The 14,128-nt window shown below is 45.9% G+C and overlaps 1 protein-coding gene across 4 annotated transcripts; it reads right to left on the reverse strand.

Moving 5' to 3' along the window:
• Positions 1-674: 674 nt before the first annotated feature.
• TMEM98 (transmembrane protein 98) lies at positions 675-13,920 on the reverse strand. Of its 4 annotated transcripts, none has more exons than XM_080977105.1 (7): positions 13,752-13,920; positions 8,993-9,200; positions 8,163-8,294; positions 7,089-7,122; positions 6,878-6,993; positions 4,144-4,203; positions 675-1,897 (listed from the first exon to the last, which is right to left on the reverse strand). In XM_080977105.1, the coding sequence occupies exons 2-7, from the start codon at positions 9,121-9,123 to the stop codon at positions 1,690-1,692; spliced, it is 681 nt and encodes a 226-aa protein (XP_080833231.1). In that variant the 5' UTR covers positions 9,124-9,200; positions 13,752-13,920; the 3' UTR covers positions 675-1,689. The 4 variants fall into 4 exon arrangements, with proteins under 4 accessions (XP_080833231.1, XP_080833234.1, XP_080833233.1 ...); XM_080977108.1 differs by lacking the exon at positions 13,752-13,920 and adding an exon at positions 13,407-13,567; XM_080977107.1 differs by lacking the exon at positions 13,752-13,920 and adding an exon at positions 11,441-11,544.
• Positions 13,921-14,128: the final 208 nt, after the last annotated feature.

Consider the following 14,128-nt stretch of genomic DNA (forward strand, 5'->3'; position numbering starts at 1 on the left):
AAACTGTCCACATACATCTAGATTTTAGTATTGGTATGGCCCTACCACTGCGTGAAGACATTTCCACCCCCTCTGTCACAAAAGTGAAGCAGATTGTTAATTATTTTATTTATTACAGTTGTAGTTTTGCTGCAACGGAGAAGGAAAGGTGTTGGTGGGGTTTTCTGCCTTATGTACTCCTGTACTTTGAATTTCAAGGGATGTGTTTAATGCTCAAATATAAATGGTTAAATGTATTGGGCTGGTCCTGGTGGAGCGATATCTGCATCTGATAGCATGACATGGAATGGGTCTCAGTCTCTTCAGCTCTCATTTTACACTCGAGCATGAGCAAATTCATTTTTTAAATTCATTTTCAGACTGGGACATACACAGATTTGATGGGGAAAAGATGATCTGAAGAGCTGCCCTAAATATTTTATTTCCCTCCCTCCCCAAATATATATTTTGAAAAGGGCCCTTTTAGTTTGAAAAGGCCCCTTTTGTTTGCAAGGCATGGTGGCCAAATGGTTAGGCCTATGGGCGGCAGCACTCACCCTAAATATGTTATCAAGAAACTTATGCATATACAGTTCCAAAGGAATAAAAATGCTGACAGGTTTATCCCAAAAGTATAAACATGTTCCTTTGCATAGGAGGAAAAACCTCTTGCACAAAGCCAATTTAGACAAAGGGGAAATCCAACTGGCTGTTTATTGCGTATTCATTCTGATTTGTACACAAAGATCCAGTGGTTATTACAAGCCAGTGGTTATTTTGCCACACTTTCTTTCCAGTGCAATTTGCTATTCCTTCTCTTCTTATCAGACTTTTTTTCAGTACAGAAAGTGAAAGACAATCGCACAGGACTTGAAGTGATGTCATATAACCTCTGCGCAAATTGTAAGTGAACAAATCAAGATTTCACCATTGCCGAGGGCTGGACTAGATGACACGGGGTCCCTTTCAACTCTATAATTCTATGAGGAATGCTCAATAAAAACAACCCATGTGGAAGTGCCATAAGCTGTATTAGGGAGGAATCTGCTTACATTTTAAACGTTAAAAAAACAACAACACAATTTAAACTTAAACTTCGGTTCTGTGCACCAGAAATGTACTGGAAGAAGAAGAGTGGTACATTCCAGCTTTCTGTAGTCCTCAGTTTGGATTGTAGGAGGCTCAGAGTATATAAATAAAACTTTAGGCCTTAGAATCCAACTACATTTCTACATTCCCAGAAATGGAGGGAGCTTTTAAAGGCAGCTTGTGATAACAAAGGTCTCGGATAATAACGCAAAGCCAGAAATCCTACTAGTCATGCCCTCAAACCCCAGACATACCTAAAGCAGCTCTTTGCAATCCGTATGGTTTGCAGTTTTTGACACAGCACCCCTTTATGTGGCCTTATTTGTACTTAGATAACGTTTTTCTTCTCGCTGTGGGGAAAAAACAACCACCACCAACAGCATCCCCTGGCATCAAAACCACCTCAGTGTCACCGATTCCACACATGGGAGAGAATTGTGACATCAAGGGAGCGGAGATTCAGTCCTGTATCGCTTGGGGTGCTAACCGTGAAGCAAAACTACACTATGCGGCGGGCGGCACAAGCATCGCGTTCACGACCACAGCGCTAGATGAGGGGAAGAGAGGAGGAAACGTCGGGGAGCAGTTCATCCGAGGAGCTCTGGGTTTCGGATTCCTCCCTCAGATCGTCGACTGCTCCTGCAGGAAAGCATCGCCGCTGGGCCCAGAGCGCTCCGGTTCAGAGGCAAGGGCTGCCTCGCGCAACACAGCCATGTGCTCCTCTGCTGCAGACAGCGATTGGTCGATCCAGTCCATGCGGCTGGGAGAGTGGCAGGCATTGCGGGTGATCAAGACCAGGTGGCTGACGGAAAGGAGCAGCGCAGTTGTCCTTCAAAAGGATGGAGACTGGTCAGAATAAGGAGGGAGCGGGACCCATCCAGCCAAATGCCCCCATTCCCCTGCCCCCGGCACAGAAAAGGAATTACTATTTGTTGTTTGTTCACGGGATTAAAAATAATTCAATACAGTGTGTTATACGTTAAAAGAAAATTAAAAGAAAGAAATTGAAAGAAAATTATATGAAAAGGATGTATCGCTGGTATTTAACTCTGATTAGCAAAAATGTACAGTGGTACCTCGGGTTGCAGACGTTTCGGCTTACAGACGCTTCAGGTTACAGACTCCGCTAACCCAGAAATAGTACCTTGGGTTAAGAACTTTGCTTCAGGATGAGATCAAAAATTGTGCGGTGGCAGCGCAGCAGCAGCGGGAGGCCCCATTAGCTAAAGTGGTGCTTCAGGTTAAGAACAGTTTCAGGTTAAGAACGGACCTCCAGAACGAATTAAGTTCTTAACCCGAGGTACCATTGTACAGGACAAGTTCAAATGTTTGTTGGAAATGTAAGGCAAAGGAAGGCACCTTTTGTCATATGTGGTGGAACTGTAAAGTAATAAAGGAATTCTGGGAAATGATTTACAATGAATTGAAAAAAAAGGTTTAAAATAACTTTTGTTAAAAAACCAGAAGCCTATTTGTTAGGAATCGTAGATGCAGAGATACCAAAGGAACTGAAAAGATTGTTTATGTATGCTACAACAGCTGAAAGGATGCTTCTTGCCCAGAGTTAGAAAGATGGTAAGATATCTAGGGTAGACTGGCAGATGAAATTATTGGACTACGCAGAGATGGCAAGATTAACAGGGAAAATCAGAAACCAGGAGGATCAAAACTTCAGTAAAGAATGGGATAAATTTACATCATATTTGAAAGAACACTGTAAACACTTGAACTCTTTGGCAAGTTTTAAATAACTCTTGCAATGTTGCACAGATTTGGGAAACAATGGAGGACTGTCAATTAGATGGACTTATAATATTCAGTTTAAAAAATTACTTAAAGAACCCACAGAGGGGAGGAGGGAAGTCTTGAGATTGGGAAGAATCTTGTGTAATTTCCATTATTTGTGATTATGAGCGTGAATGAAGTTGTAAAATCAATTTTTAATTTTAATTTTTTTAAAAAAATAATTACAGTATAAATTCCAAAGTGATATATGACGTAAAACCGAAACAATCAATTCATAAAATGCTATAACACTATCATAATGATAAACACTATAACGGAAAACACTCATCATAATGATAAAACAAAACAAAAATACAATAAAGTCCATGGGACGAACTTTTGGTATGAATGTGGCTCAAGAAGGCCATTAGAGAATAAAAAGGTAAAGGTACCCCTGACCGTTAGGTCCAGTCTTGGATGACTCTGGGGTTGTGGCACTCATCTTGCTTTACTGGCCAAGGGAGCGGGCATTTGTCTACAGACAGTTTTTCAGGGTCATGTGGCCGGCATGACTAAGCCGCTTCTGGCAAACCAGAGCAGCGCACGGAAATGCCATTTACCTTCCTGCCGGAGCGGCACCTATTTATCTACTTGCACTTTGATGTGCTTTCGAACTGCTAGGTGGGCAGGAGCAGGGACCAAGCAACGGGAGCTCACCCCATCGCCGGGATTGGAACGCAAGCCTTAGGCTCTGTGGTTTAGACCACAGCGCCACCCGCGTCCCTTTAGAGAATAGCCTTTACCAAAGGTGTCATGGACTTTGAAGAAGCACGAACTCAGGACGCAAGGGAGAAACGAGCTAAGAGGAAGGCACATTTGGCAAATCCTCACCGTGATCAACTGCCACCCAAAAACCTATGTCTAGGGCTCCAATATGTTCCGGACATTTTCTGAACATCTCTGGGTTTTGTCCTTCAAAAATGGCACCCAGGCAGAATTTCTGAAAAGCACTCAAAATGTCTGGCGTCATTGCAGCCCGTATGGGAAGTGTCGGGGTTTTATTTTTGCAATTTTCCTTTAAAAATAGCTAAAAAACACAAAAAAGCAAAAAAAAAACAACAACCCCAAAACACCTCAACAATTTCTGTGTCCAGATTTTCACTTACGGTAACCCTACCTATGTCCCAACTGTGGAAGGACGTGTGGATCCAGAATCGGCCTCCACAGTCACTTTCGGACTCACTGTTAAGACCGTGTTCATGGAAGGCAATCTTACTCGGCCATGATTGATTGCCAAAGAGGATGTTGCACAATTCCTGTCAACTCGCCTATCCGACATTGCCTACTCACCTGGCATCCAGGAGTTTGGGATCCAGTGGTGGGTACATGGATCGGACCACATCATCGACCCTGGGAGGAAAAGAAAACCCAATCGTCTATGGGGAAGAGACGGCTCTTTCAAGGCCCTTTGCAACACAAGTGGTGTGTATTGGATTAATAAGAGCTACAGGCACTTATATCTGAAGGAGCGTCTCCACCCCCATCGTTCTACCTGGACACTGAGGTCAAGCACTGAGGGCCTTCTGGCGGTTCCCTCACTGCGAGAAGTTACAGGGAACCAGGCAAAGGGCCTTCTCGGTAGTGGCGCCCTCCCTGTGGAACGCCCTCCCACCAGATGTCAAAGAGAACAACAACAACCAGACTTTTTGAAGACATCTGAAGGCAGCCCTGTTTAGGGAAGCTTTTAATGTTTGATGTATTACAGTATTTTAATATTTTTTTGGGAAGCCGCCCAGAGTGGCTGGGGAAGCCCAGCCAGATGGGTGGGGTATAAATAATAAATTGTTGTTGTTGTTGTTGTTGTATTATTATTATTATTATTATTATTATTATTATTATTATTACTACAGGCACATTAAGAAAGAGAGGAGTGTGAGAATAAATAATATGCCCTAGCCCAATACAACTCGGGTTGATGGGGAAGGAGTGGGCTGGAATAAAGGAGAATCTGCAGACTGATGTTACTGCTACTACTATTAATTTTTGTGGGAATGTTCAGGGATGCAGGAGAGGATATATTGTTTGATTATAGCCTTTCCAACTTGTGTTAACAAGTTCACAATTTAGCAGAGTAACATTCCCCCTTTTAAACTCACAGCGGATGCGTTTGCTCAGGCTCGCTAAAGCCTATATAATAACTGTTCTGGTATTTCCCCCTTATTCCCTCATAAAAGATAAGACACGACACAGTCTTCTATAAAAGTATAAAAAGAGTTTACTCATATTCTGTTCACAATCGGATCCCAGAAGGCAGACTTAGCTTAGAAAAGTAACATACACCTGGAAACTATCTCATAAAGAGACAGTCCTTTTGTCCTCTCTTGGCTGGAGGCCAAGAGAGCATCTTTGGCTAAGCGGATGTTGCTTCTTCGATGCATGTAGTCAGAGAGAGAGAGAGAGAGAGATGGCTGCCCTGCCCTGTGCTTTTGTCGTTACCTGCACAGGTGAGGCCACACCCACCTCTAGTCACATGCAGAGGAAGTCTGTCCCAGCTCAGAAGGAAACAGGAAGTTTACCTGCTGGCTGGACAAACATTCCTCCCCATGTGTAAACAGGTTCACTCTAGGAATGTTGTACTTGACTGCTCTTGTGTTTCACATCCCACAATTTTATTATTCATATGCCGCCCCTCTGAGTGGGTTGTCCCAGCCGTTCTTGGGGGCTTCAAGCAAAATATAAAAACACCATCAAACATCGAACATTAAAGTACTTCTGCAGTACGTGTGCACTGAAATGGCCATAGTTTGTTCACACACTTTTCATGTGGCAGCTAACAACAACAATTTATTTATTTATTTATTTATTTATACATACCCCGCCCACCTGGCTGGGTTTCCGCAGCCACTCTGGGCGGCTCCCAATGATGTCAAACTGTGGGTCTCTTACGTTTCGCCCCCCGTGCTTTTTGCACTGCAGAAAATTGGATTTTTTTTAAAAAAAATGCAACCCTGGATGGAAAGTCATTAGTCAGACCAAAGGTGGAGAACCTGTCATTGTACTCCTATTCCCACCTGCCCCAGCCAGCATGGCCAATGGTCAGGGATGAGGAGTAGAGTTGTAGTCCAGAGGTGATTGAGAGTCCTGAATGGGGCAATTGTGCCCCTGAAGGACCAGGTGCGCAGCCTGGGAGTCATTTTCAACTGACAACTGTCCATGGAGGCGCAGGTCAATTCTGTGTCCAGGGCAGCTGTCTACCAGCTCCATCTGGTACGCAGGCTGAGACCCTACCTGCCCACAGACTGTCCTGCCAGAGTGGTGCATGCTCTAGTTATCTCCTGCTTGGACTACTGCAATATGCTCTACGTGGGGCTACCTTTGAAGATGACCCGGAAACTACAATTAATCTCGAATGCAGCACCTATACTGCTGACTGGGAGTGGCCACCGGGACCATATAACACCAGTCCTGAAAGACCTACATTGGCTCCCAGTATATTTCTGAGGACAATTCAAAGTGTTGGTACTGACCTTTAAAGCCCTAAACGGCCTCAGTCCAGTACACCTGAAGGAGCGTCTCCACGCCCATCGTTCAGCCCGGACACTGAGGTCCAGCGCCGAGGGCCTTCTGGCAGTTCCCTCCCTGCGAGAAGTGAGGTTGCAGGCAACCAGGCAGAGGGCCTTCTTTGTAGTGGTACCCACCCTGTGGAACGCCATCCCATCAGATGTCAAAGAAATAAACAACTATCTGATTTTTAGAAGACATCCGAAGGCAGCCATGTTTAGGGACATTTTTAATGTTTGATATTTTATCATGTTTTTAATATTCTGTTGGGAAATGCTCAGAGTGGCTGGGGAAATCCAGCCAGATAGGGGTATAAATGCTGAAAATCACATCTGCGCAGACGCAATCCAGCCCATGGAGCAATCTCTGTGGGAGTGAACCGGCCCAGGCGAGGTAAACATTGCCGACCCCCGCTCTGCACCTTTGTTGTTGTCATGTGACAACACCTGGAGGGATGCAAAGCTTCCCTCGGCCTGCTCTAATGCTTCCCGCCAGTTTGGCATCGCCCCCTGGCAACTCTCACCTGGGGCTGATCCGCTTGGCAACCACAATGATGTCACTGAGGCTTGCCGGAGGCTTCATTTGGGACCCCGAACCCATCGTCATGGCAACAAGCTTCTCGGTGAGGGTGTGGCAGATCTGTCCAAAGAGGGATGGTGTGAGTCGGGGCCGCCGAGCATAGCATCCTCACATTGCAGTCCCCACCCCACCCCACCCCCAAAAACGGGATTTACCTTCAGGATAGCAATGCAATGGGAGACCAGGCCCCTGAAAGGAGGAAGAAAGAGGGGGGAAACACAGCAGTGAGTTAGAGAAGCAATGAGGCATTTTAGCAGATACCACTGAAAGAGTCATCCAAGCTTCTGTAGTCAACGCAGAAAACGGAAAAATCACAGGACTGATTGCACCCGTGATTATTGGTTAGGGAGCTGCATTGCAAAATTGGGAAAACTGCAAATTTTGAAAAATCTCATTGGTTCCCTGCTCCTAATGCAAGGGGTATTTCTCAAAGTTCACCATTCATCTCTCCCATCAAAGTCAACTATTCCCCCCCCCCCCAAATGAAAAATTATAGAGCATTTTCCATGGGAAAAGTCTGGCTAGCCAGCTGCTCTGAGTTTCACACCCTGGTGCTAAACACTCAGATAGACTACAATCTCTGGTGTTGTATTAATTAATTACACCGGCAAACGAATGCCAGCGTACTGGAAGAAGCAAAGATCACCAGTGTCGAAGCAATGATTCTTCAACATCAACTTTGTTGGACTGGTCATGTTGTGCTGATTATCGTCTTCCAAAGCAACGACTCTATTCTGAACTTAAAAATGGAAAGCTTAATGCTGGTGGTAAACAAAAGAGGTCTAAAGACTCTCTCAAGGCAAATCTTTAAAAATGTAGTATAAACACTGACAACTGGGAAACACTGGCCTGCGAACGCTCCAATTGGAGAGCAGCCTTTACCAAAGGTGTCACGAACTTTGAAGACGCTCAAACTCAGAATGAAAGGGAGAAGCATGCTAAGAGGAAGGCACGCTTGGCGAACCCTCACCGTGATCAACTCCCACCCGGAAACCTATGGCCCCACTGTGGAAAGACGTGTGGATCCAGAATTGGCCTCCACAGTCACTTAAGGACTCACTGTTAAGACCGTGTTCATGGAAGACAATTTTGTTCAGCTACAAGTGATCACCAAAGAAGAAGACGACGTCTGAAGTGATTCCTAATACCTGTCACAATTCTGGGTGAATAAAAAAAAAATCCCGTTCCCCATTTTATGCTGCCTGGGGAGGCATTGCTGCAAAACTTACGAAGCATCTTCAATCCAGTCTGCATTCTCCAGGATGGCTTCAATATGTGGGTTTGTTAGAACCACGTCATCCAATTCTAGTTCTGAAGGTTCAGACTGGGTTTCCATGGTGCCACTGAAGTCAACGATGGGCCTGAGGGGAAAGTTCAAAGGTGAACTGGGATCAGCATTTTCTTTCCTTCTTTAATAATTTTTATTAAATTTTCAGTTTTACAATTTCAAATACTCATTTCACATCCTTCAGATATCAATGAATTCCCTTCTTCTCTTTCCATGGTTCATTTTACACATCTTAAATCTTAAATATTTTACAAAAACAATACCAATTGGTTTTCCATTAGTGCATCCATCAAAACTTATTTACACTGCTGAATTTTATCTTAATGGTGCCCGCGTTTTCAGCTGTACACAATTATTTTCCATATATTCAATATTTTTTTCTCATCCCGACACTCAGTTTTGAGAGCACAGAGTTCTTCTGCATCACCCGGTGCAACGTCTCGTGAATTGGAGACGGACGAGGAGGGGAACGTTACGTCGCATCCTCACCATTTCTGTTAAGTTGTGGGTGAACATATCAGACGACACAGCGATTCTTCAAACAGCTCTTCTTCATTCAGAGGCCAGAACAGAACTGAACTGAAGAGCTCAGTCAGCCTGCTTATATAGAGCTCCAGAACAACGTAACTGTAGCAACTTTCTAAAACTATCCAATCACTGAACGTCACTTTCGATCCTTCATTTGCATAACTATCTACAGTATCCCCCTGCTGGCCCAGGGTGAGAACTTCAGTACATAACAATTTCTTTTTCAAAAATTTGCACGCTCACCTGGTATCATAATGGTTCGAGAAGTCCTTGGGCCGGCAGTAACGTTGCCTGCACACCACAACCAGAGCCACGAAAGAAGCCAGGAAGATGGTCGCCAGCACCCCAATGGCCACAATCACAACCGTCTCCATTGCTGGCCCCTTGTACCCTCAGGGAAGAGGACACTTAGGACATAGGACACTTTAGGACACTTCAGAAGCGCTTCCACCTAGAATGAAAGGGAGCAAAAATGAGGGGATGAACTGGACTGTCTCAAGCGGTATCTACCCATCTTCCACCGAGTCCTTGTGATGTGAGATATTTTTTTACAAAACAAGAATCTGTGCTCAGGTTCTCTTGATATGTTAAAGGTAAAGGTAAAGGGACCCCTGACCATTAGGTCCAGTCGTGACCGACTCTGGGGTTGCAGCGCTCATCTCGCTTTACTGGCCGAGGGAGCCAGCGTACAGCTTCTGGGTCATGTGGTCAGCATGACGAAGCCGCTTCTGGCGAACCAGAGCAGTGCATGGAAATGCCGTTTACCTTCCCGCCAGAGCGGTACCTATTTATCTACTTGCACTTTGACGTGCTTTCAAACTGCTAGGTCGGCAGGAGCAGGGACCGAGCAACGGGAGCTCACCCCGTCGTGGGGATTCGAACCGCCGACCTTCTGATCGGCGAGTCCTAGGCTCTGCGGTTTAACCCACAGCACCACCCGCGTCCCTCTTGATATGTTAAGGCATGACTAATCCATATTCAGTGTTCCTGAGTATGTGCACCTGCTTAATGCTTGTTAAGTGCCTTGCAAGACCAGGTGAAAATTCCACCATGTTCAGCATCCTTTTCAAGAATCCCTGCAGAACAGGCACTTGGTGGTTCACCAGAAATTGGCCAATTGATGGATTGCAGAAATTGGCGGATTGCAGTCTACTTTCCTTCACTGCTCTGTGCCTAACACCAATTGTTGCTCACTCCAGGTGTTTGGTGTGTGTGTGTACGCCTGGGGAACAGACATGGTTTTGCTCCAGTTTCAATACAATGGTGTACATGTTCATCACATGCAATGGAACGCCAAAGAAAATACCATTTAATCCCTCCGGAAAAGAAGATATCGGAGCACCACAAATCATTTTCACACGCCTGTGTACATAAAATAGTAGATCTGGTTGAAAGGCAGCACATGGAGATCTGCATTGATCCTCAGGGAACCCCGATTCTTATTTTTGTAACATTATAAGACAAGGGTTAAGGGTGCCAATCTTGCAAAGCTCTCGTTCCCAGCACCCTGAACAAACTAAAGTTCCCAGGATTCTTTGGGGAAAGCCATGTTTAAAAAAAGGTAAAGGTAAAGGACCCCTGGACAGTTAAGTCCAGTCAAAGGCGACTATGGGGTTGTGGTGCTCATCTTGCTTTCAGGCTGAGGGAGCCGGCGTTTGTCCACAGACAGATTTCTGGGTCATGTGGCCAGCAGGACTAAACCGCTTCTGGCACAACGGGACACCGTGACAGAAATCAGAGCGCACGGAAATGCCGTTTACCTTTCCACCGCAGCGGTACCTATTTATCTACTTGCGCTGGTGTGCTTTCAAACTGCTAGGCTGGCAGGAGCTGGGACAGAGCAATGGGAGCTCACACCGTTGCAGGGATTCAAGCCGCCAACCTTCTGATCGGCAAGCCCAAGAGGCTCAGTGGTTTAGACCACAGCACCACCCACGTCCCGATGGAGAAAGCCATGGCAGTTAAAACGACATGAGAGCGCTTTTGATGTATGCTGAGGAGGGGAACTAAATTGCTGTTCTAGTTGGCTTCTGTACATGGAACAAGCTGGAGTGACCCACGATCTTGTCCTTCATCTCAGGCAGCAAAATTTCTTGGGTCCGCTGTGTGTCTGCTTATTTTTTAAAAAATTACCCCCTTTACAGTGGTACCTCAGGTTAAGTACTTAATTTGTTCCGGAGGTCCGTTCTTAACCTGAAACGGTTCTTAACCTGAAGCACCACTTTAGCTAATGGGGCTTCCTGCTGCTGCCGCGCCACCGGAGCACGATTTCTGTTCTCATCCTGAAGCAAAGTTCTTAACCTGAAGCACTATTTCTGGGTTAGTGGAGTCTGTAACCTGAAGCGTATGTAACCCGAGGTACCACTGTATTTTTATTTCGATGGCAATTAGGCAGGCACGTTGATGGATTCTGAAACTGTCCGCCGGATTACATAAATCTGCTGAAATTCTCCCAACTATTAAAAGGTACAAGGCACATCCCCCCCTCTTTTTCACATGGCCACCTGCGGGCCGATGCCTTGTGCGAACCCAAACGACAACCCCAAACAATGACGCTTAAGGGCTGATCTGGAAGAGGCGGTTGTGGCCAACGGCCCCTCCCTTGGCTAATACACACAGTGATGCACCTTCTGGAACAGGACCAGGTGAGTGTCCTCATGCAAATCGAGCCAACCCACCTGGGAAACCCACCTGGCCTCCACAGGATCACAGCCGCCGCCGCTGCTGGGAGGAACTTCCGTGCGAGGAAAGCAATGGAGCAAACACCAGTGGCGCTGCTGACCTTTGCCCCCCCCCCCCCGTCTTCCCGGCCCAAAGCAAACAGTGCAAGGAACAGGAGAGTGTTTCCTTGGAAGCGTTGCTGGCCTCACTAGGCCTGCCCAGTCGTCATCTTGAAGCGAGTGGGAAAGGGTGTGTTTTGAGTGCTCACACAAGCTGTGGGGAAATCTAGCCCCGTTGTCGGGGAAAGTGAGGCGGCTGCCTCCAACATCAAGTGCCAGGAGGTGGGAGAAGCTGCAATCCCAGACCCTCCAAGTGCCCCAATTTTCCAGGGACAGATACGGATTGACAGAAGCGTTCAGATTTGATCCTGGAATGTCCCGCTTTTCCTTGGGACGTCCCTATTTTCATCGGAGAAATGTTGGAGGGCATGCAATTCCCATCCAGTGGTACCTCGGGTTACATACGCTTCAGGTTACAGACGCTTCAGGTTACAGACTCCGCTAACCCAGAAACAGTACCTCAGGTTAAGAACTTTGCTTCAGGATGAGAACAGAAATCGTGCTCCGGCGGTGCAGCAGCAGCAAGAGGCCCCATTAGCTAAAGTGGTGCTTCAGGTTAAGAACAGTTTCAGGTTAAGAATGGACCTCCGGAACGAATTAAGTATTTAACCTGAGGTAGCACTGTATATTTAAAGCACACACACCCCGCGCACAAAGAATCCTGGAAACTGTCGTTTACCCCTCGCAGTGCTACAATTCCCAGCACCCTCAACGTACTACAGTTCCCAGGATTCTTGGAGGGAAACCACGTGGTTTAAATGCATGGTGTGCGCTCAGTCTGTGGCAAAGAAAGATTCAGCCGCCGCCAGTCTGGTCGGCTTCTGTACACGGAAGCAAGGAGAGGCCCAGTCTTTTATTTACCAGCGGTAACGAAACTTCTTGGCTGGCTTTGGGGCTTTGAGGATTATGGGCACAGTTTGCAGGTACAGTAAGGCCCGCAACTTACGATCTGGAGATCACACTTAAAGCCAAAACCGCCTATAGTTATTGGGTTCAATGGTGGGTGGAATTGCCAAAGTCTTTTTCCTGGCTGCCCAACCCCTTTTTATTTATTTATTGGCCAAGTTCATAAAGCTGAATGTGCACAAGTTACGCGTGTGTTAAGTTATGGGCCTACTTTACAGTGCAAGAGGCCAGGATGTAACCTAATGTGTAGGGTATTTTGTTTGACCTGTCTCTAGTCTAGAGCTTAACAGATTCCTAAAACACGCACTAAGAAAAGTCAGATATTTCAGCCTATAGATAAATGGCACAAATCAGAACAAACTACACTTAAACTTCCATGTTTTGCTTCATTTATTCTGATTATAACAGAAAGGTGATTCGTTTGACCACTAGAAATTCTAAGCACCTCCACGTCGTCTGTCTCTGTGGTGTTGAAGAGCTAGAAATTTACTTTATTTCCCAACATGTAAAAAGGGGAGGTTCTCTGCCTGTGCAGCTTGTGACGGATAAATCTTTTTCTCTTCCCTCTTTCTCTTTGCTTTCAAAATGGCCCTTTTGCTTATCTATGTTTGTGGGTGCAGTCCCACCCACAAGAAATCCAGGGTAGTTCAGATAATAATCATCATGCTAATAATTTTATTATTTATACCCCGCCCATCTGACTGGGTTGCCCCAGCCACTCTGGGCGGCTTCCAACACACATAAAAAACACAATAAAACATTCAACATTGAATAACTTCCCTATACAGGGCTGCCTTCAGATGTTGTCGAAAGGTTGTCTAGCTACTTATCTCCCTGAATTCACAATAATTTTATTATGATGAACTATTTTTAACTACCACCTTTTCCAAAGAGTTTAAGGGGGGAAGAGATGAAAGGAAGGAAGGAAGGAAAGGAGCAGAGAGATCCACAGCTGCTGTTGCTGCTGTTACCTTTTCCTCCTCCTCACTCAGGAATTTTGCCTTAGCAAAAAAAAATAAGTCCTTCGCAGCAAACAGTGGCCCCTTCAGAACTGCCTGTGGAATGTCTGGTTTTCTTTCTTGCTGCTGTTCTTTGAAAGAGGATTAATCACTAAACTCTGGCTGTTTCTCTTCCCCCGCAGTAAAAACAGCCACCACTTTTGAAGCAAGACCTCAACAACAACAAAACGCAACAGGGGAAAATAATAATTGCACCCTATAGAACATGGGAGAACTGCCCCCCACTCACCCAGTGAACCAAACACGCCTTAAACCAGCAAGCAACTGTGCAGAAACATTTATTCTCTTTCCATTTACCTGCGGGAAGACTCGGGTAAAGGGTCCCCCTTGCCAAAAGTCCACCAAGCGAAGACGGGCCTCTGGTCCCGGCCGCACCAACCCTCTCTTTGACTCCTGGTGAACTAGGTCCTCCTGCTTGCATTCCTTAGCAGGATAATACTGAACAGATGCCAAATGGACAGAGGAGAGATTAGAAAGTGGGCTGGCCAAGCTAAGGGGATGGAGGTGGGATTTGGGGGTGGGGGCAAGCTCAGCAGGGATGCTGAGCTCACCCTTCCCTGTGGGAGAAAGTGCCCGAATGTAGTTGTCATGGACAAAACCACATCACTTTCTTTCTCTTTTTGAAACACAATAGGGATACATTTACATTTGCAATTCGGTATAACAGGGGCAGT

This window comes from Podarcis pityusensis (assembly GCF_964106645.2).
Source record: "Podarcis pityusensis genome assembly, chromosome: 13".
Lineage (NCBI taxonomy): Eukaryota > Metazoa > Chordata > Lepidosauria > Squamata > Lacertidae > Podarcis > Podarcis pityusensis.